General features: G+C 41.5%; 1 protein-coding gene across 1 annotated transcript in view; it reads left to right on the top strand.

Moving 5' to 3' along the window:
• MYO1B (myosin IB) overlaps positions 1-23,394 on the top strand; it is a 367,758-nt gene that overhangs the window by 272,664 nt on the left and 71,700 nt on the right. The window contains 3 exon segments of the mRNA XM_029606086.1: positions 9,288-9,381; positions 10,703-10,852; positions 21,104-21,172. Coding sequence (XP_029461946.1) covers positions 9,288-9,381; positions 10,703-10,852; positions 21,104-21,172 — 313 coding nt within the window.

Genomic DNA, 23,394 nt, shown 5'->3' with positions numbered 1-23,394 from the left:
ATTAAAGGTTTTGGAGTAAGATTAAATGAGTCAGCTTGGTCAGATTGTGCATCTAAATGGAAATGCCATAGGGGGAGAGGGGGACTGAGGACTCTTATTTATTTATTTACATTGATTTGTATTCCCCCTATTTCCAGGGCTTTTTCTAAGTGGATTCAAGATAACATAAACACCAAATCATGACAGTTACAAATACAAATAAAAAACAAGAAAATCATAAAACAAGAAAATAAAACATCACTGATACTGAACAAACCTATGTATTATATATTCAGTAAATAGTTCGATCACAGCCTGCACATGCTGTACTAAATAAATATGTTTTTAATTGTTTCTTGAAGGATTTATAGTCACCATCTTCATATAACATCAATGGCAGGCTACTCCATAAACTGGGAGCGGCTCTGGAGAAAGTACGATTATAAGTCTCGTTTAATCGAACCTTCTTAATACTTTTAGGATCCAGGAAAGTTTTATGCACTATTGGAGACAATGGAAAGGTAAAAGAAAAAATGAATTTCACTCCTTTTGTAGTTTCTTTGGGGCCAATGTATCCCAGGAGCTCCACGGGGTTAGGGACGTGGGAGGTAGGTTACACTTATCCAACACAAAATCCTAGCTCTTCCCCTTATCAAACACTTGGTTTTTGTTCTCCTTTTTAGACATATCAAGGCATAGTTAGCTGACCTTCCAATGAATGCGTATCTCACAGCTTTGCTACTGCTAGTGTAAAAAGTGCCTTTCTGTACAGGTAGGGAAACCTACATTTCTCTAGACTCAGAAGATAGCCCTCTTCCCCCGTCCCCCTCTGTTTTGTTAGTTGTTCCTCTGGTAAATGATTTCCCTGGAAGCTCCTTGCAAGACCCTTCAATGTATTGATTCAGTGCCATCATGTCTCCACTCAACCTTCCTTTGGGTAAACAGAGGAGGCTGCTCTGAAAAACCTTTTTTCAAAGGGCGGCCATTCTATCTCTTACATTTTGTAGATTTCTTCAACCTTTCCAGTTACTCAAAATCATTCCTAAAGCGTTCATTGCAGATCTGTCCCTCGTATTAGGCATCCATGGCCTGGCAGTGTCCCTACTTACTGACTTCATTGTTATTCAGACTTACCTCATTATTACACCCCCACTGCTTGCCAGCCTTTAGTTCTATCAAATCCTGATGTCTAGCTTGCTCAGTATAATAATTCCCAGGTGCTCTTCTTGATCTCGTTGCTAGAAAACTTTGGTTTGACAGAACCTGCTGGTCATTGCCAGTCCTCCCCTAACCTTAAAATGTTCCTCATTGGGGGTTCCTGCTAGAAGCTGATACCGTCTGTGCCTGCCTGAGGTTGTGAAGCCCTGTATTATCCCTTCACCTGGAAGTCACCAATTGGAGACAGGATCGCTGATGTCACCCTAGCACTGGGGACCTTTAAACAAGCGCACTGCGGCAGTTCTTTGGGGTTCCTGCTGGAAGCTGATACCATCTGTGCCTGCCTAAGGGACAGATGGTATCAGCTGCAAGAGCTATGGGAAGGAAGAGAAGGGCAGAGTTCTTCCCATCCCAAAACCCTAGACCACCACAAAACCTCATTGGAGTTACTGGCTGACCCTCCTACAGTAGCATAAATAGTTGACTTATATGAGACTCTCTCTCTCTCTTGCTCGCTCAATCACTTGCTTGTTGAGCAAGCCAAAAACGTGGAAATGCCTGTGTAGGCACTTCTCAGCTTGTGATGTGAAAATATCATGGCTGTGATAAATCTAACGTGCATTGCAATATCTCAAAAATTTCCCTAACCACACCCCCTTTTTTTTTTTTATCGCAGACGCTGTTCATGCAAAATTTATAGCAAAATGATAAATCTAAGTCAAAATTCTCTGCAAACGTTAACCTTTATGGGTGTAAAGGCTTAATATCTAAGAAGAGCCTTCCAGACTCAGCTCTGATCCATTTATGTTTAGTGTTTTGATATTCATGAGCAGGTCCTCGCTCTGTAGTTCCCCTTCCCTCCCTCTCTTTTTCCCCTTGGAGATAACAGGAAATGCTATGATAGGTTTTACAGCTGGTATTTTCCTGTTCCCAGGGTGGGGAGCATCTATAAATGTGTTTTTCTAACTAATTATCAGTAGCAGCGCAAGTGGTGGCTCCTTTCTCTGTAGTCACAGGCTTTCTTTTTCTTCAGAAGAGAGAAACAGGCCAGAACTGATAAAGCATAAAACAGGAATAAAAAAATAATTGAATAAATAAGTGTGACCTAGCTGTTGGTGCAGCTAGGAATAAATACGACACAATTGTATCTTACACTTGAACTAATGATTTGAACATTTTTTGGGGGGAATTTTTGGCTTGGCAGATTCCTCCGGTTCCTTTGGCTTCCAGCTCAGTCAGATTGGGCTACAATGCTATGAGGCTTGATTTATAGTTTCTTAATAACTGCTTTCTCAGATCTGAAAGAACTTTCCAAGCGGTGTACAAAACAGGATCATGGAAATAGACTGTACATTAGCAGGTTATAAAATGAATTTTTTAAACCTGCAAGGTAATATAAATAACACAAAAATCCTTTCTAGCCACGCAGATCTAACAATTAAGCAGCTTGCCTGCACTCATAGTCAAAGCTTGTATCTATTATATTTTTGCCCTCATTCTAGTCATTGCAAGGCACTAAAAAAATGATTGATGCCTTACAAATAACTTCATTTGCATCTAGCCTGGGTTTTTCCTGTATTTTATGTTCCTCTCCCACATCGGCTTGGCTATTGGAGTGACATTCCTTGGCCAGGGGCCACAAACAGAAGCTCCCCACTCCCCAGAACCCTAGCCACTAAAGGCATCTGCATAACAGGCTGCCTAAATTTGCAGGCTGTTATGCACCCAAGTTTCACCAGTTTTCAAAGCAAACATTGGCATATGAGTTCGCTTTGAAAATTATCCCAGCAAAACTACACTCGCACAATTACGCTTGCTATTAGATGCTCGTAGTTTTGCCGAGAGAATTTACATGCAAACCTTTTATAGTCAAAACAAAACAGGTGCATAAAACCCAACCCCACCCAGACTCCATCCCGAAACACTTCTCTCTTGCGTGTTACTAGGTGAAACATTTAAGACAAATAGGAGAAAAATGTTTTTAACTCAACGCATAATTAAGGTCTGGAATTTGTTCCTGGAAGATGTGGTGAAAGCTGTTAGTGTATCTCTGTTTAAAAAAGGTTTGAACAAGTTCCTGGAGGAAAAGTCCATAAACCATTATTAAGGTGAACTTGGGGGAAATCCACGGCTTCTCCCTGGGATAAGCAGCATGGTATCTATTGATTTTTTGGGATCCTGTCAGGTACTTGTAACCTGGACTGGCCACTGTTGGAAACAGGATACTGGGCTTGATGGGCCTTTAGTCTGACCCAGTAAGTTCTTACCTGCACACATGTACACTTATTAACTGGCGCGGATAGCTTTCCCGGGGAAGTTCCAAACCCTTTCCCAGCCCTGCCCCTGGGAGTGCTTCTTGCCGTTGCAGGTAAACTGCTCGTGGAGGCTGTATGCATGTACATTTATCCGCATGCCAAGTGGGCCATTTTCAAAAATCCCATTTCCATGGGTAAAGCATGGTTTTACCCACAAAATGGCCTTAAAAATAACCCTCACTATAATGTAGTGAGGTTAACAATGTGCTCCTGATATAAATATTCAGTACATTTATTTATCAATAACTGACAAAGAATTGCCAATAATAAAAAAAAAAGCAAATGTGAAGAGAATGAATGCTCTATTAACACCTACGTTTACGCTGACCCGTGTTCAAAGGGCACAATTCCTCATGCATCCATCACAAAAATTTGTGTATCTGGCCACAGCAATCAAACTGGTTGTTTTAAGGCAGACTAAATTGTAATTTATTACTTTCCCTAAATAACAACCAACTTTCACTTAAAATGAATCTCAGATTCTTTGTACACTATGGCAAAAGCCATCTGTGAGCCAGATTCATTATTTTTGTTAATTAGAGCTCTATTTATCAAAGCCTGATGGAGGAAAAAATGGTTCCCTCTAGAAACTTTCCATTCATACATGCTCCAAATTGGTAGATTGGTTAATTGAAAAACAAGTAAAGCATCTATTATGCTCTGATACCTATCTTTCTATCTGTCTCCATGTATCTATATCTATATATATATAAAAGGCTTGTGTTAGTCACAATGCGATGTATGTCTGTGGCTACCAGGTGGCGCCAGGATGGGTAGAAAGTGTAATGTACAAAGATAATATGTTCTGCCTACAAAGCACTATTGCAGGCGCACAGCACGCACATGCAGACAGACACACACACAGGCTGCTCCAAATACACATACAGGCACATGCCCCCAAAAGCACAGGCATGCACACACACTGGCTGTTATTTACCAGACAATCTTAGCAACACTGGGTAATGTTTGCTTATATGCTCTGTCTGCAAAGCCCTGTCTATCACGCTGCCACATAGAGTGACAGGCAGGCATACAAGTGCACCCAAGCTTGCACAATTGAACATGCAAGCTCGTTCTAGTGCACAGAGGTGCACACAAGCGCACAGAAGATTTAGATTTATTAAAAATTATAAATTGCCTACATGCCTAGCACTTGGCAATGTACATATTAACACACATTAAATAACATAAAACACAGCAAATACAGATTCCTCATCCACAGCAGACTACAAAACTGAATAACTCTAAATGAATTAATCAAATTTAAATAGAAAAGTATGCCTGATTGAAAAGCACTGTTTTTAAAGCCAACTTAAATGATTTTGCACAATTTAGAAATCATAGTATTTCTAACAAGGAATTCCAAAAATTAGGAGCAGCTACAGAGAAGAAACAGTCCCTGGTTTCAGCAAGTCTCATCTGCTTTGTTGATGGGACATTGAAACCTCTTTGCTGAGATCTCAGTCCTTGATGACAAACAAATGCATTAACCCAGGGATAATCATTTGAAATAATCAACTTGAGTGTAATTACTCCAACTTTAAACTTCATTCTTTGAGCAATAGGAAGCCAGTGCAATTCAATTTAAGAATGGAGAAATATGGTCATTATGCCGTTTACCTGAAATAAACTTAGCAGCAGCATTTAGAAGCACACAAAGGGTCCTACACATGCACATACTAGCTTATACAGTACACGCATATGAGCACACACACAGGCACATGCACACACAAGCTCCCCCAAACAAATAAGCAAATAATGTATAGGCCCCCACATGCATAGGTGCACCTACAAACTCAGGCCCTCACCTGACAGGCACAGGCTCTTACACACACTCACCCGCACACACACACACGCTATTATAGACCAGACTACCTGAGCAATGCCGGACACTTTTTGATAGTATATATATTTATATATTAAAGATATATTTATATATTGCTGAAGTACCTAATGGGAATAATGTACTGTGGACACAAAATATGAAGGTACACAGAAAGGCGAATAAAATGATAAAGTGCATGGAATGGCTGTCCTTTGAGAAAATGCTAAAGAGGTTAGGGCTGTTCAGCTTGGAGAAAAGACAGCTGAAGGGGGATATGAAAGAGGTCTATAAAATCATGAAATGACTTGAACGGGTAAACGTGAATCTGTTATTTACTCTTTCAAATAATACCAAGGACCAGGGGGCACTCCATGAAGTTAGCAAGTAGCACATTTAAAACAAATCAGAAAAAAATATTTCTCACTCAATATACAATTAAGCTCTGGAATTCATTGCAGATGAAGTGGTTAAGGCAGTTACGGGCCGATACAGTAAAGTGCGCTCCAGCGAAGCACAGTGTTAGCCCGCGCGTTTTTGACGCGCTATTTTTACCCCTTATACAGTAAGGGGTAATAGCGCATCGAAAACGTGTGGCAAACCCCCCCCCCCCCCCCCCCCCCCCCGAAACTAATAGCACATGCAACATGCAAATGCATGTTGATGGGCCTATTAGTCATTCCCACGCGATCCAGAAAGTAAAATGTGCAGCCAAGCTGCACATTTTACTTTCAGAAATGAACACCTGTCCAAAGGCAAGCGTTAATTTCAGCTGGCTCCGACTTAATATCAGAGCGATATTAAGTCAGAGGCCCCAAAAGTAAAAAAAAAATGTAAATTAAAAAAAAAAATGTAAATCTGCCTGCGGCCCGCAGGTTGGAAGACAGACACTCAATTTAGCCTGCATCCATTTTCCGAACCCATGGCTGTCAGCGGGTTCGGGAACTGATGCCACTAAAATTGAGCGTCGGCTGTCAAACCTGCTGACAACCGCCGCTTCTGTCAAAAAGGAGGCGCTAGGGATGCGCTAGTGTCCTTAGCACCTCTTTTTACCGTGGGCCCTAATTAGCATACCTGGGCTTCCTGAATCGCGCGCCCAGGAGAGTGGGCTGGGCATGCGTCGGGAGAGCGGGCGCTCGCCGGCTCTCCCGCGCGGTTTTCTGTATCGGCCCATTAGTGTTGGGTTTAAAAAAGGTTTGGCTAAGCTCCTGGAGAAGTCCATAAACTCAAACTGCTATTTATCAATAGGGAATAGCCACTGCTTGTTGCCAGCATTAGTAGCTTGGGATCTGTTTAATATTTAGATGCTTGCCAGGGACTTGTGACTTGGATTGGCAGCTATTGGAGACAGGATACTGGGTTTGATGGACCCTTGATCTGACCTAGTATGGCACCTTCTTATGTTCTTATGTTCTTAACCAGACTTTTCAGTAAACATTTAGACTGTGATAGCTAGAGCTTCTTCTCATTAATGGAAAAAAACCCCCAACTTGTCAGAACCTGATTTATCCATTCGAAACAAGTCTACAATCTTGCAATTTGTTACCTCAGCTTGAAAAACTGATAGCATGTTTGCTGCTGTTTTGGGTAAATAATTGTAATCTCTTAATATTTGAACATTTTGCAGATGTTCAGTTGGGGGGGGGAGGGGGGAAGGTGGAGAAGCCAAATTTTTGAAGTATTTTTAATCAGGCTAAGTTTGTTGTCTTCCCTTTGAATCTTCCTTTCCTTTAGGCCCATCAGACAAGTAGCCCCATAATGCTGTTTGCTCGCATTCTACTATATTGTATTTGGCAATTGAGGAGGCTGCAGATGTTATGTCTTTCTGGATGCTTAAGAACCTACTGGTTATACCTAATTGGTTTTAAGTTTCCCTTTTGGATAAAGTTCTGATGACTGATTTTTGGGTATCAGTGAGACACAAACATACGCACACACACTTTTTATTTCTCTTGAGGGGAGAGAAGGGTCCAAACCTGGCTTGTCACCAGTGAATTGAGCTCTTGGGTTGCTGCCTATGTGCTGATTTCTGGCATCGCTGGCGGTTCTGGGAAGGAGAAGGGCCCGCTTTAAGCAGAAGTAGTAGACTTGGCCAGGCAGGCTTAAGGTATATGGCTATAATTGTTGTAGAAAGTTTGCATAGTATCTGCTCTAATGTAACTGTCTGATTCATACACCCAGCTAGAATTCTTTTAGAGAGTTAAACTAGTTTCCAGAAATTCTACTCTTTAATGATAAACTAAACTGCTAGATAGAGGTGTGCATCCATTTTCCACGTATTTGTAATCCGCAACTTATTTTTTGCTATCTGTTAAATACGTGGGGAGGTGAAACGCATCGCGACTCCCCACGTATTAAACAGATTTCTGTTTTATTCGGCCTAAATAAAAATTTAAACCCCCCACCCTCCTGACCCCCCCCCCCCCCCAAGACTTACCAAAACTCCCTGGTGGTCCAGCGGTGGGGTCCGGGAACTCACTCACACCCTCGGTGCTAGTTTCATCGTGGCGCCGATAGCCTTTGTCACAGGGGCTACCGGTGCCATTGGTCAGCCCCTGTCACATGGTAGGAGCACAAGATGGCGCCGATGGCCATGTGACAGGGGCTGACCAATGGCACCTGTAGCCCCTGTGTCATAGTATGGGCAAAGGCTATCGGTGCCATTTTGAGTCCTGGTGGCGGACGGCAGGTCGCTCCGGGACCCCCGTTGGACCCACAGGGGCTTTTGGCCAGCTTGGGGGGGCCTCCTGACCCCCACAAGACTTGCCAAAAGTCCAGCGGGGGTCCGGGAGCGACCTCCTTTCACGCCGGCCCATACTATGTCACAGGGGTTACCGGTGCCATTGGTCAGCCCCTGTCACATGGTAGGAGCACAAGATGGCGCCGATGGCCATGTGACAGGGGCTGACCAATGGCACCGGTAGCCCCTGTGACAAAGGCTATCGGCGCCATGATGAAACTAGCACTGAGGGTGTGAGTGAGTTCCCGGAGCCCACCGCTGGACCACCAGGGAGTTTTGGTAAGTCTCGGGGGTGTCAGGAGGGTGGGGGGTTGTAGTTAATTTTAGTAGTAACGTATTTACAGATCGACAACTTATTGAATTCTCCATACTTCCGCATGAAACGGAATTGACCCCCCACGAATACCTATCTCGTACGCAACGAAAACTTTTTGCCTGCACATCCCTACTGCTAGATTTGTGTAATTGTTTTGGTTTTTTTTCCATTCTGTAGCCAAGTATAAATTTTACAACAATCAGAATAAGTGTACTGGCCCAGTGTTTCCTAACCTTCCCCTGGTGGAACACCTAATCAGTCAGGTTTTCAGGATTTCCACAATGAATATGCATGAGATAGATTTGCATATCCTGGGTCTCCAGTGTATGCAAGTCTCATGCATATTCATTATGGATAGCCTGAAAATCCGATTGCTTAGGTGTGCTTCCAGGAAAGGGTTGGGAAATACTGTTCTAGACACTGAACATGTTGCATAAATATAATCTATAGCAAACAAAGGAACCGGCAACCAAAAATGAACTTCACAATAGCTCTTCCATCAAAAAATCAGATAAGTTGTAAACTACATAAAGGAAAAATGAGAGTTTGAAATTTTTGTAAAGCACCGCATCAGCAAGCCTGACTGTGTGTTCTGTAAATTCTTACTAGAACCACCCGGGCTACTAATTATTTGCGGCTCGATGACAACACCTGTTTGAATAATTGGAAGGAAGGTATTAATTAGCAAATGTTTGCATGTTATGTCCCGATAGTTCAGTGTTAAGTCCCGTCAATGACATTGACGGGACTTAACACTGAACGGTTCCTTTGTTTGCTATAGTTTTGATACTTGGGATCGTGGTTTGGTGCTCTTTTTTGTTATAAGCATAAATATAATCTACATAATATTGTTTTAAATATTATCCCTTCATTCTACAGACTAGAATGAACTATGTCTTTCATATAGTAATTATAAACCTTTTTCTAATTTCTCTAACCTTCTGTGTTCTTTTCTAGGGTTGGTGTGGAAGTACTGGTTAATGAATTGGAAATCCCAAAAGAAGAATACTCTTTTGGTAGATCAAAGATATTCATCCGCAACCCTAGGACGGTATGTGAACAAAACTTCCTTTATATTTGTCATTACAAAGCTGACTGTGTGTAGATTATGCTTGTTTGCTTAATGTTCCCATGGGCTGCAGTACACATCTAAACAAATGGTAGCTCTCTCAGTGAACCCGGCCAAAGAATGTATGTTCTCTTCAGCAGTTCAGCAGTTTTGTGCTTTTAGGCAAAGCAGGTAATATCTGTCTTGCTTCTGTAGTGCATGTACCGTTTGCAAAGTATTGTAAACGTTATAAAAATAAACAGCTTCTTTAAAACTATATTCAATAAGAAGATCAACTAGTTTGTTTACGAATGATTTCATCCACTGTCTCTTCAAAATTGATTGATGCATTTGATATCAGCACTTCGGATAGCATTATTATTTAGAGTTACAACCTCCCACTGCCAAAATAACTTCTGATTTTATTGTAGATTTTGATTTAAGGTTTTCAACAGATCCTATAGGGTTCTTCAGGTTGAAGTCACACCAAGAGGATTTAGTACACTTTCCCTGTGGGGGAAGATATGCATTGGAAATTTGTTTGCTATGTATCTCGGGCAGAGCTGCTGTACGCTTTGTGTAGATCCACTGTGGAGTTTGCTAGCAGCCAGTACATTTTGATGAAGAGCTGGATTTTGCTTGGATACATTGAATTGGTTCGCGAACTTAAAAACCTGTTAAAACCCAATAAAAATAATACACACGCACACACAAAATAAATTCGTATAGCCTCTCCTTCCACATATACATGCACTTATTTATGCTCTCTACTGGGCCCTATCAGGGAACTGCCTACTGAGAACTGGCCCAAGATAGGGTACCACAGACACTGTAGATGAACAGAAGATTCCTGTAGTATGTTGTCATTGAAATAAAAGCTTTTCACCACCTGCTGGTACGCTGCTATGCATCTTCATCAAAATATTTCAGCTTGATCACATTTGAAGTGTCTGTATTGACCTGCTACTCCAAATGGCTCTTTTAAAATCATTAACTTGTTAAAAAGAGGAGCACTGCAGGTTTTTTATGTGGTCTTTTTGTTTGTTTTTAACAGAGAGAAAGCTACATAGAATCAGATTATGCCAGATGTGAGATGAGTCGTGTTAGGCAGGGCACACTTTACGTCTTTACAATTTTCTTAGCTCTCACTGCACAACTGTAAGATGCTATAGGCCTGGAAATGATTATATGTCACATTGGATTGTTAGAAATACAGATAACTTTATGCTAATGATAAATACATTGATCTTCAAGAGAAGTGAGTGAAGGATTAAGGTTGCCCTCTGGCCTTTTAGTCTACCAATCATGTAACATTTATTTTCAGTTATTCAACTTGGAAGACTTGAGAAAGGCACGTCTTGAGGACTTGGCCACGCTTATTCAGAAGATTTACCGAGGATGGAAGTGCCGTACACATTTCCTTTTGATGAAGAAGAGTCAGATTGTGATTGCTGCTTGGGTCAGGAGATACATAGTAAGTCATTCTGCCCAACAAACAGAGTTTTTGTGAATTTGATAGCAATAGTGTAGGAGATTGAGGTAGGTGAGCATGCAAGACAGCTCAGCCAGGCTAGTAAATTGTTCAGATGAAGGTTTATTTATACAGCTTAGGTTGCTCAGCAGTAACATAAATACAAGCTTCTTTGCTTCCACTTTACAACCTAAGGAATCAATGTATTTACCCTGAACAGAGGATCAGCTTCATGTCTGTAGGCTCTGTAGTTCTTCTTTAGCCTTGCTGTCGGGGAAGAAATTCTGGCTGGAGGGGTTGAGTTATATATCTTGCTCAGCTTCCTTAGGCTCAGTCCTCTTAAGGCTTTGGGTTCTGGATCGGAAACTTAGGCACTTAGTCAGTGGTTACAGTGGGAAAAGTGTTTTACAACTTTCTAGGGATTTGGATTCCTTATGTAACTCCCATTCCCAAGGGGGGTCACCTTCCCAGCCTTGGGGAGCACTGAGGTCGCTCTCCCAAGGTGGGGAAAAAAATCTGTGGGGCTGGGAGCAGGATAACCTGCAGGGCCAGAGTCACTCCCAAGAAATAAACCATTGTCCACTCAAAATCTGTGTTCCAACATAAAGGAAGATTCAGAATAAAAGATTGTAACAGGATAGCAGATACAGTTACTGTCCAACGAAAAATGCAGGTCCTTTTCAGATCTTCTCTCCTCATAGCCAGAAAAACTAATACTTCTTTATCTTTGTTCTTTCCCTAATAATACCTTACTTCTTAATCAGTGCTTTTTAGTAATAACACTTCTTTTCTCTTTTTCTTTAGTCCATATATTCTTCGGCCTAACCTGGCCTCCTTTTTCTTTCTATTCCCAATGTCCTATGTCCTGATCAGCTCAAGTATCCCTCTGGGTCTGAAGATAGGATTCTCCAAGCCCCGTGGACAGTTCCTGCTGGCACAGTTTGCCTTCCTGGTCCAGACAAGTTCCCACCCCAGTTCATGTACACTTTTCCTTTATTTTCTCTCTTCGCCATTACTTCTTGGGAATCTTTCTTCTTCTTCAGGCTTCCTGAGACTTTGGAAGAGAATCTCAGCCCAACTCCTACTTCTTCCCCCGTAACCCTGGGAGAGGATCACAGGTACAGTTTTTGTCTGTCCCTGTCCTCTGGAGTAGCCCCAGACCTATGAGGGTCAGAGTCTTTATAATGTACCCTTAGACCGAACCCAAATACACTGTACCCCCACTGTCTATCAAAAAGTGCCTACAACACCCTCTGACCGAAAGCTGATCTTTCTCTACTAGAACTTTCTCACATCTAAAACTTAGGCCTCTGTGAGTTCCCTTAGGGGGAAATCTCCTCTTTAAATGCAGCACATCCTGCACCTGTTACACCCTATACATTCTATGGCACAGGGGTGCCACATTTCTCCCCCTCCTGAGAAATGAAACTGTAACAATTCTTACACATCAGGCAATAACATAACACATATCATGGCAGGAACCAATGAATGACTTTTAGGTTTCCTTCCAGGTGGAGGACATTGCGTGGCCAACTTAAGTCTGGCTATCCCTTATCCAGCACAGGATAACACCTGAGGACAGAATTGATGGAATCCCATCTGTAAACACAAGGGGTTAACAAAGTACAATACCAAAATTACACAACATACACTATTTCCTTTGGGAGAGAGAAAAGTTTAAGAACACATTTCCTAGAGCTCTGTACTATCTCCTCATCACTGCACTTCAGCATTTAGTTCCCAAGTGGGGATCAGAGTGGTCTCTCTGCAACTTAATTCTCACATTTTCATTTTCCATACTTCAGTGCGCCATTAGATCTCAGGAGGAGATCTGTGTGGTCTCTCAGTTTAGCAATACATCCTCTATAAATTCCATAACCCTTTCGATCCACAAGGGACCCAACTTAGTTATCTATCATCCATTGCTATATTTCTCCTGGAGGGAGAAATTACAGTTTCTTCCATTCTCAAATATATTTCCATAATTCTTTTCCCTGAGGGGGGGGGGGAGTAGTAATTTCACACCATCCTCTTGATTCCTTTTCCTGTAAGGAAAAGCTCAGATTAGACAAACATTTCCCTTAAACATCAGCATATAATGCATAGAGACAATACCACAGATAGAAATAAAGGAAGAGACTGAGGCAGAAATTGGAGCATTTTTTCAATTATTTTATATATTTTTTTTCTCAAAACGTTTTGTGCATTTTCATTTGCAACATTGTATTAGCAAATCATTTTTTAACAAGAAATAAAGGTGGAATTATTTACTTAACGGTGTCCTTAGGCACACTAAGCCAATCACAAAGTCTACCAGCTGTAGGCTAGACCCCTTTAAAAGTTCAAGTCTCTTAAAGTGAGGTAATCTGAAGCTCTTCAAGGATGCTTCCAATGAGTTGCACCTAAAACAAAACAAAGAAACACAGCCAGTACAGGACAACACAAAAAAGAAATGTCCTTCTTTGTGAGAGTCTTCTGCCTGGTAGCTTGAATAGCTCAAAGTGAGTAGTATGCGGGGTCAGGTATCTGAAAACAGTTGCCTCCAGGCAGGATCCAGGTCTATGAAAGGTCTGGGGTCTTCATTCCTTTCTGACAATAACCACCACGTATTTTCTGATGCTGCAGCCTTCCTGCCATAGGTGGTATTGCTTATTCACTGTAGCCCTAATAATGGCATGATCCCCAGGGAGCTCTTTGTAGCCACAACCAGTCTCTTACTTGATGCAGCTATATATCTTTTGCCTCACCCAGTCTTCCCTTCTGCATTCAGTGATAGCCATTACTGGAAGGGACATACAGGTAAGAATAGTCCCATAGTTCATACACTGTGTGGCACACAAATCTTTTTTCACGAGAGTACTGCTGCAACTTCAACCTAGGGAGTAGTACTTAGCTCTGCTGGGGTCAGGACTTGTAAGAGATCTACTGTGCCCTCTTTGGTGTCTAACCCAGGACTTCCCCGGGGCAGCCCCAACATCTTACGCCTCCATGAGATAGTGCTGTTCGCCTTGGATCATATTTCAACCTCAGGACTTGATATTGTCCATCCTGGGGAGATCCCAGAACTTGTGGAGTCTTCTGCTATGGACCCCTTAGTCAGCACTACAAAGTCCAATAGAGCCTTGGATTTTGGAGAAACATCCCTGGGTGTCCATTTTGAGGGTCCTCATACAACCACTCTTGATAGAAACTGACTTGGTAATGTTGGACTCAAGTTTCCCATATATCCATCCAAGCTGCCTCATTAACCCACAATGATGGGGTCCATGCACCCCATCTCTAACATCTGTCACTTCAGATGCCCTCCCTAGACACCACATTGGGGGGGGGGGGGGTGTCAGTAATAGGCCTTGGACCAGGCCCAGCAGCCCAGAGCCTCTTCATGTAACCAGTGGAAATGGCCTCGGCCTCTTCCTTTGGCTGGGGTGGGTGGGGGTAACCATCTCCTGGAAATCCCCCGCTCCATAGGCTCCCTGTGCTTATTCTTCTTCAGCAGGCACCACTTGTTCCCCACATCCTTTTACTATCTTCACCTCACTAGGGCCTCCCATCATGCTGCTTTCCTTGGCCAGCACCTCCTCCAGATGTCCCAAAGATAAAGATTTATTTATATACCACTCAGTAAAGCTTGTCAATCACCTGTTGGAAGACCGGTCCCAATTCAAACACCATCAATCATAAAGGGACACTCTTTCCTATTCGCCGCGCTATTATCGGACGTGGTATCATTAGACCATCATAATAGGCATCATAGTGTGGTATAGTTATACCGATATTACTCAGCCTTATATTTAATCATAGGTCCAAACGCGAAGTATATTTTTTTCTTTTTTTCTTATGCGTGATCACAACTACTTGTGCATATATTAAAATTCCAACTATTCAAATCATCTTCTTCTTTATATAGACTTAGCATGGCAGCTCACAGCGTTTTCTTAGCTAAGAAAGCTAAGAAAAACGCTGTGAGCTGCCATGCTATTCGAGAAACTTTAGCCCTTGAAGAAGGACTGAACATAAGTCCGAAACATTGTGCAATGTCGGGCACTATTCAGCGGTATGAGGAATGAACATATCGCTATCAACATTTCGGGCATCTGAGCTGGCGAGTTTTGATTCAAGAAAATAAGATAATAAGAATCATCGCAACAGCGACACACAGATAAGTCTATATAAAGAAGAAGATGATTTGAATAGTTGGAATTTTAATATATGCACAAGTAGTTGTGATCACGCATAAGAAAAAAAGAAAAAAATATACTTCGCGTTTGGACCTATGATTAAATATAAGGCTGAGTAATATCGGTATAACTATACCACACTATGATGCCTATTATGATGGTCTAATGATACCACGTCCGATAATAGCGCGGCGAATAGGAAAGAGTGTCCCTTTATGATTGATGGCCAAAGATAAAGATGACATAGCCCCAGTATTTACAGTAGTGCACTGTGTTTCTCCGCTGCTGCTGCTCGTCCTGCCAATCTCACCAAGGCCCTTCTCGTCCCATAGAAGCTGAACAAGAGTAGAAGGAAACTGCTAGGCTCTCCCAAAAAAAAAGCTAACATAAGGCTAGTGACTATACAATGACTTTTTTCCCTCCCAGATAAAATTCCATATTCAACCATGGGCTGTCTTAGTAAATTAACAAGATAAACATACACAGTTAACTCAAACCAGATATCCAACGGCAAAGCTGATTAAAGCTGGATAAATTCTGAGTTATTCAGGTAAATTAGGTCAGCTTTTTGTCATGGCTAAAATCATCTGAATAACTTATCCAGATAACACTAAATGTCGGCATTATCTGGCATGACTAATAGAAGGATGCAAACTATACAAAGACATCACACTAGCCCTTCCTAAATTACACTGGGTGTCAGGACCAAACAGAACAAAATTTAAAATTCTTGGCACTATTTGCAACCAAAGATTTTAGCTGCCAGCCGACCGAGCAGTATATATGATCGGGAGAAACTTTGCAGAAACTGGGCATTGAGTATGGCAGTGTAAGATTAACATATACTCATGAGGAAGGACATTGGTTCTGAACTATTGCAATGTCGAGGTTTCCAAAAGGATGATTCAAGTTACCTGATGCACCGATGCTTTTAAAAGGTCCCTAGATTGATGAACAAGCTTAAGATAAGTTCAGCTTGTGTTTCATCTTACATTTTTATATGCAAAGAAAAATATTCCAAAATTGATTGGCTCATAATATGAACATCGAAAGACTCACCATGACCAATGATTATACAATTGCATGCTTTGGGTTTTCAGAAATTTGAAATTTTTTCATGTCCAATCCAGTGCAGTATGAAGCTCATTTATATTCAGAGATGTGAGTTTATAAGTTATCCCTCTGTGTATTAAGTGAGATTTTGTATATGAAACTCTTGACACTGACTTTGAAGGCTCTAAGAGGAAATGGACCTATCAACATGAATGAAAGTCTATTCACATACACACCTTCCAAATCTCCAAGGTCATCATTTGGAGCTTCCGTTGCTACTCCGTTGGTAAAAGAAATCAAGACACCCGCAATAGATATTTCATGGGAGCAGCATTGGCCTTATGGAATACCTTCCCAGAAGACTTCCAACAAATACAGGACTACTCTCATTTCAGGAAGCAAATAAAAGCCTGGTCAATTGATAAAGCCTTTAAATGCTAAAAATATGAAAGTGACTATAAAGCTGTTTGGCATTTTCTCCTGAATTCCTGCCATAGTCCTGAGTTTTTCATGGTGCTACTTTTTCCAAGTTAGCCACTAACATTTATGTGTCAATTAGAGCTCAGTCATCACAACAAATTTAGAACTAGGCATTAAGGCATTTGTGGCGAAATAGGGGTTTTTCATGCTCTGTGGTTTGTTCTTCTGCCCTGTGACACTTTCCCCTAGAGAGCTTATTTCCTCTGTGCTGGCCTGCAGGTGGTGTTTGACCTCTGCATAGTAGTTCAAGCAGAGGCTTTGGATGCTGCCTTGATTCAGCAGGAAGCCTAAATAGCATACACATCCCAGCATCCCTGAGGACATGTAAGACTGAAACATCCTGCAGTGCTATTGGCAAAAATCCATCACTAATCAGAAGGCCATTGGTTACAAAGCTATTTTTAGTACTGTGTACACTAATTGGCTTTGTAGACAGAGAACTAGCCCTGACTGTACTGGAACTCTCTAGTCTCTAGTACAGAGGGAACAAATCTCTTTGCTGAGGCCCTATTCAGGACCTGGGGACAGCCTATTTTCTGACCTCCCCAATTACTAGAGAGTAGTAGTGAAAAGTGTTTAGTTAGTTTCTACTGTTTAATCCTTGTTCATTTTACCTGTTCTGATTGCAAATTTAATGTTTTTACTGTTCACTGTACCTACTATTTGTTAATAAACATATCAGGCCTGGATTTATCAAAATGCACTAAATATTGCATGTGATAGAAAAAGGGGTGTGTTTTATTGTAATAGGCAGTTTATTGTAATTTGTACTAATACCTATGTGAAGCACCAGAATTGTTATATTGCCTACATACAACCACTGGGGGGGACCATGTTTTAAGGAGAGAGAGAGAGAGATGAGATTTGATTTGTGCAATGTTCTTAACATCAAGCTAGGTTGAGAGAACATTGCACAAATCTCATCTTTGGGTGAGTTTCCTCACTCCGAAGTTCATCAAATCTTCACAAGAGAGAGCACTGTTCTGTTCGTACGTCTCACTTTGAATGTCAAAGTGGCCCCTAATCCCTACACTAATACCTAAACCTCACCTCGAGTGACTAGATGGGCCTCCCATAGAGATATAAATACCTGTCTAGTGTGAGGGCATTATGGCTAGGTTCTCTCTCTCTCTCTCTCTCTCTCTCTCTCTCTCTCTCTCTCTCTCTCTCTCTCTCTCGCATTAAAGCATTTTTTGCATGCGAAAACGCCATATAGCACTTTGATAAATGACCCCCTTAGTTTGTTAGCTCTGCCAGTCTTGGACTGATTAGCGATCCTGATATTGTGTGTATTTGTTCTGTGTGCATTTTTCTAGGAACTGTGTAACCTTAGGGTAGTGTGGGGTCTCAGTGCCCCTTGAAATCATCAGTTGGTAGGTGGGACATTGCCAGTGTAGGAGCCCATGTGCAGGTGGGCCTGGGCAGTGCTGGGTATAACCCTCCAAGTGGCTACAGGGTTACCCTGAGTGGGTGCTAGGGATGGCGCTGTGGCATTATATGACAGAATTCATTTATTTTATTGTCAAGTTGTATTAAGATCCTGCTTTTATTCAAAACTGTTGCTCCTTTGAAATGTAAAGCTACAAATGACCCCATTTTGTAAGCTAATTTTTCTAATAGGCTGTAACCTGCTTTAAGTGAATAACATATTAAAAAAGAAGAGTGAGGGGAGGGTATACAAATTGGAAAAAGGGGACGTGTATGCAGTTGCAGCGTATACATTGTTTTTCCGCCTAACTGTCTTATTCTATGTATGTGTTATGTGCCTGCTTTGGGCTCATATTGATTACGCTGTCTTCCGACTGTTGTAATTGTATTTCTGCGTTCTCAATAAAAACGATTTTGACAAAAAAAAAAAAAAAAAGAAGAGTTATAAATCAAAGTAATAAATGTTATCCAGATAACTTAATGCTGCCCCAGAGCACTTCTGATTTATCTGGGTACAACTTACCTGGATAAGTCAGAGGCAGTGAGCATGACTGGGTTTTTAAATCCCACAATTTTTCCAGTTAAGTCCCAGACTTAGCTGGAGAAACTTAAGAACAAAGGAACCATTGTACTGGGTCAGACTAGGGGTTTTGAGCCCAGTATTCTGTTTCCAACAGAGGCCAATTCAGGTCACAAATAGCTGGCAGGTTCCCAAATAGTAGATAGATTTGATGCTGCTTACACCCAGGGATAAGCAGTGGCTTTTACCAAGTCTACTTGGTTATTAATGGTTTATGAACTTTTTCTCCAGGAACTTGTCCAAATCTTTTTGAAACCCAGCTATGCTAACTACTTTTAACACATCCTCTGGCAACCTTTTCAATAGAGACTTCTAAATTCATACTTACCAAAGCTCAGTAGTTTCTTCAGATTTCTGCTGAAATGCACTTGCTGGTATCCCCTTAATAGGTTACACTATTGCTTTCTATCTTGTATCTGTTAAAGCTGTAGTTCAACTTAGTGGAAAATATTTGGGCCTACACGGGAAGTGCTGGTTGAAATGTGTGCAACCCATGGTAGATGTATCCTGCTATGGGATTGCTTTAGTATTATTCATACACATAACACAAGCTTTTGGTCAATAGTTAATGAATAAAAGACAACACAATGCACATACTGTGTTATTGGCAGGAGCACCTCAGACTAAAGATTTTCATCTTACAAGCATGAGTGGGAATGCTTAAGTTATCTATGAAGATAGGCACTGGTTATTATTGTGGGTGGGGAGATCACATCTTGACTGTCAACACAACAGGAGGTGGAACAGTTGTTTACTGTTTTCAATAGAACTAAGTCTAGGGGACTTAGTTAACAGGTAGCAGAAGTTAACAGGTAGCAGATTTAAAGCAAATTGGAGAGAGAATTTCTTTCACTCAATGCACAATCAAGCTGTGGAATTTGTTACCACAGCATGTCTTCAAGGCATCTAGCATACCATGGTTTAAAAGGGGTTTTGACAAGCTCTTGGAGGAAAAATCTATAAACATTTATTAGCCAGGTAAATTAGGGGGAAGCCACCCTCTTATTCTCAGGAGTGAGCAACAAGGAATGGAGCTACATTTTGGGATCTGTCGGGTACCTTTTAGTGACCTGGTTTAACTACTGTTGGAGACAGGATACTGAGCTCAATGGACTTTGGTCTGACCAAGCATGGCACCACTTATGTTCTTATCTTCTGATGAAAAGATATAACAGCAGTGGGAAGCAAAGTTTACAGTGAATTTTAGAGATGTGAATCGTGTCCTCGATCGTCTTAACGATCGATTTCGGCTGGGAGGGGGAGGGAATCGTATTGTTGCCATTTGGGTGTTTAAAATATCGTGAAAATCGTTAAAATCGTGAGCCGGCACACTAAAACCCACCCCGACCCTTTAAATTAAATCCCCCACCCTCCCGAACCCCCCCCCCAAATGCCTTAAATTACCTGGGGGTCCAGCGGCGGTCCAGAACGGGCTCCTGCAATTGAATTGTGTTGTCTTCAGCCGGCGCCATTTTGCAAAATGGTGGCCGCAAAATGGCGGCGGCCATAGACCAACACGATTCGACTGCAGGAGGTCGTTCCGGACCCCCGCTGGACTTTTGGCAAGTCTTGTGGGGGTCAGGAGGCCCCCCCAAGCTGGCCAAAAGTCCCTGGGGGTCCAGCGGGGGTCCGGGAGCGATCTCCTGCCGCAAATCATTTTCCGTACGGAAAATGGTGCCGGCAGGAGATCGACTGCAGGAGGTCGTTCAGCGGGGTTCCGGACCCCCGCTGGACCCCCAGGGACTTTTGGCCAGCTTGGGGGGCCTCCTGACCCCCACAAGACTTGCCAAAAGTCCAGCGGGGGTCCGGAACGACCTCCTGCAGTCAAATCGTGTTGGTCTATGGCCGCCGCCATTTTGCGGCCGCCATTTTGCAAAATGGCGCCGGCTGAAGACAACACAATTCAATTGCAGGAGCCCGTTCTGGACCGCCGCTGGACCCCCAGGTAATTTAAGGCATTTGGGGGGGGGGGGTTCGGGAGGGTGGGGGATTTAATTTAAAGGGTCGGGGGTGGGTTTTAGGGGGTTTTAGTGTGCCGGTTTTCCTGCCATTGGTTTAGGGCAAGTAAGTAAGTTCCTGCCCTCCCCCTTCCCCCGATTTACGATTTTTTAACGATAAATCGGGGGAATTGGTATTGTATCGTGGCCCTAACGATTTTTGACGATTTAAAATATATCGGACAATATTTTAAATCGTCAAAAAACGATTCACATCCCTAGTGAATTTTTTGTTTTAGTGTTCAGTTCAGACACTGTGCTAGCATTGCCCACTGATGTTAGCTCCTTCAACATTTTTTGCCTAGTTACCGGAGTGCAAATGTGGTGATATTTTTTTAAGAAAGTAAACTGAGCAGGTACAAGTAGTTGAAGGACCTCATACAGAGCTCCATGTTGCCTTTTTTTTTTCTAGGAAAATGATTTTATCTCCTGAAGTTCATTTTAAAATATAATATTCATTTCACTCGTGAATTTCTTTTATGTCTTTGTCACTTATAAACATTGTTTTCATCTAAACTCAATATTTTCTTCAATATAGCAACAAAAGAAGTATCAACAGATAAAGAGTTCGACCATTGTAGTGCAGTCGTATATCAGAGGGTGGAAGGTGAGTTTTGCTGATCAGTATTCATGTTATTCTTGAGCTGTTGGCATGTGAGGTTGCTGTAGTATTTCTTAGAAAAAAATCCTCCTATAAATATGTAGCACAATACACAGCATATGATAAGAAGACTACCATGCTGCAATGTCACAATGCACTAAAACCAAGTGCTGTTGACTATCTGCATGTTTTAGTCATAGGTCTTTGAAAAGTCTGTGAGAGAAAATCCTTTGATTATACTTTTTAAAAATGCATTAAAAAGTCCCCTTTTTATTTACTATTTCTTTTCTTTCAGGAACTCAGACGTTATCATCAATTAATCAAGAGATTTGTGAAAACCCAACATCCGCACAGTGTTTCAAGGCAAGAAGCTCTTCTTTAGGGGCTTCAGAATAACCACTGTTCACGTTGGAAAAAGCTGCCATTTTATAGATGTTGGGGAAGGCTTGAAATTACTCAGAGTATAGAATACACTACGTATTGCTGATTGGAGCAAAATACAGTGAGATGGATAGCTGGTTAAATTTAGCCAGATAGATAACTTAACCAGATAAGTTAACCTGGATATTCAGTGGGATAAATGTCCTTTTGAATATCCCTGATTAAAGTCATCTGGCTGCTTTTAGCCAGATAACTTTTAACCTACCCGGACCGCTTTTGAATATTACTGGTTAGGTTTAACGTTATCTGGCGTCATGGATCCGGCCTCGGATCCAGCTTCCAGCATTGTCCATGTAGGAATGATAGAAGCACCAGGCCTGGATTATGATAGCAGCCAACCATGATCCAGGCTGAAGATATTTGAATTGTAAGGTACGCTTACTGGGAGGGTGCGGGTATGGGAGTAGGAGGGAGGAAAGGTGTCCTGGAAATCCAATTTTGGATACATTTTGGCAGAACTGAGGAGTTGGGGAGGGGGCAGGAGAGTTGAGTAGGAAGGCCAGCATCAGCCCTTTAAAATTATGTGTTCAAAGATGAGTTTAACAGGCTTTTCAGAGGCTGCAGACTTGGCCTGGCAGGGCCCATGATTTCAGGTTTGGAGGGTGGACAGTTATAGGGCCATTAGGCCTGTGACTTTTTTTTTTTTTTTTTTAATTCCAGCTCCACTTAACTGGCTATATTCTCTTGAATATAGCTGGTGAAAGCTAGAATTATCCGGCAATGTGGATAACCTTAGACCTGCTCTCAACCACATTTGGAGATGGCTGAAAAACGTATTTGGTTGACTCCAAATACTGGAGATAGCCAGATACGTTATTCGGCTATCCCATCCCTGCCCCAGAATGCCCCTAACTTATTCAGCTAAATCTTAGCCAGATAAATAAGGGGAATGTATCTATTTATTTATTTATTTCTTTATTTCTTTATTTATAGGTTTTTCTATACCAACATTCGTAGGGTAACATCATATCGATTTCCATGAAACATGAACAGCAGCAAAAGTTGCTTTACAGAAAACTAGGAAAAAAAAACTGGTATCTGATAACACTAATGAGAAAACAATATTTCTTAACAATAAAACAGCCGTTATATTACAAATGCATAGGAGGAAAAAGGGGGAGCGAAGCAGGGGAGCAGGGTGGGAATGGAGGGGAAAGATGAAGGAGGAAAGAGAGGGGGGCGAAGGTGAGAAGAAATAAGAAAAAGGAACGAGCGCAGGTTCCAAAAAAAAAAAAGGGGGGGGGAGTGGAGAAAAAGTGCAGAAAAATCTCTAGACAAAGTTCCACGGTGGGATCATTTATTTATTTATTTATTTATGTATTTATGTATTTATTTATTTATTTACGGTTTTTATATACTGACGTTCATTTCAAAAAGAGATATCACATCGGTTTACAATAAGGTACAATAGGTAATTCACTATCCCCTGAAAGGGCTTACAAGCTAAAATGTTTGTACCTAAGGCTAAGAGATTACAAAAATAAAGCCATCAAAATCAAAGTTCTTAACAATTGAGCAGAAGGTATAACCAGGAGCATATTAAACAAATAACACAAAGGGTATTATAAATACTGTACAATGGTGGGGTTATATAAACAGGTACATACAATTATGAGAAAGTATACAATGAACATCATTCAAAATATTTAAAACTCTCCATTTAGCCAGATAATTTGGGAGTTATCTGACTAAATAGCTTTAATAATTGGCTTCCACAATTATTGTATTCTATACCTGGATAATCTGAAGTCTTCCCCATCATCTGTAAAATGGCAGTTCTTTCCGGT

Source organism: Rhinatrema bivittatum, chromosome 6 (genome assembly GCF_901001135.1).
Source record: "Rhinatrema bivittatum chromosome 6, aRhiBiv1.1, whole genome shotgun sequence".
Classification (NCBI taxonomy): domain Eukaryota; kingdom Metazoa; phylum Chordata; class Amphibia; order Gymnophiona; family Rhinatrematidae; genus Rhinatrema; species Rhinatrema bivittatum.
This window is presented reverse-complemented; position numbering and strand designations above follow the sequence as displayed.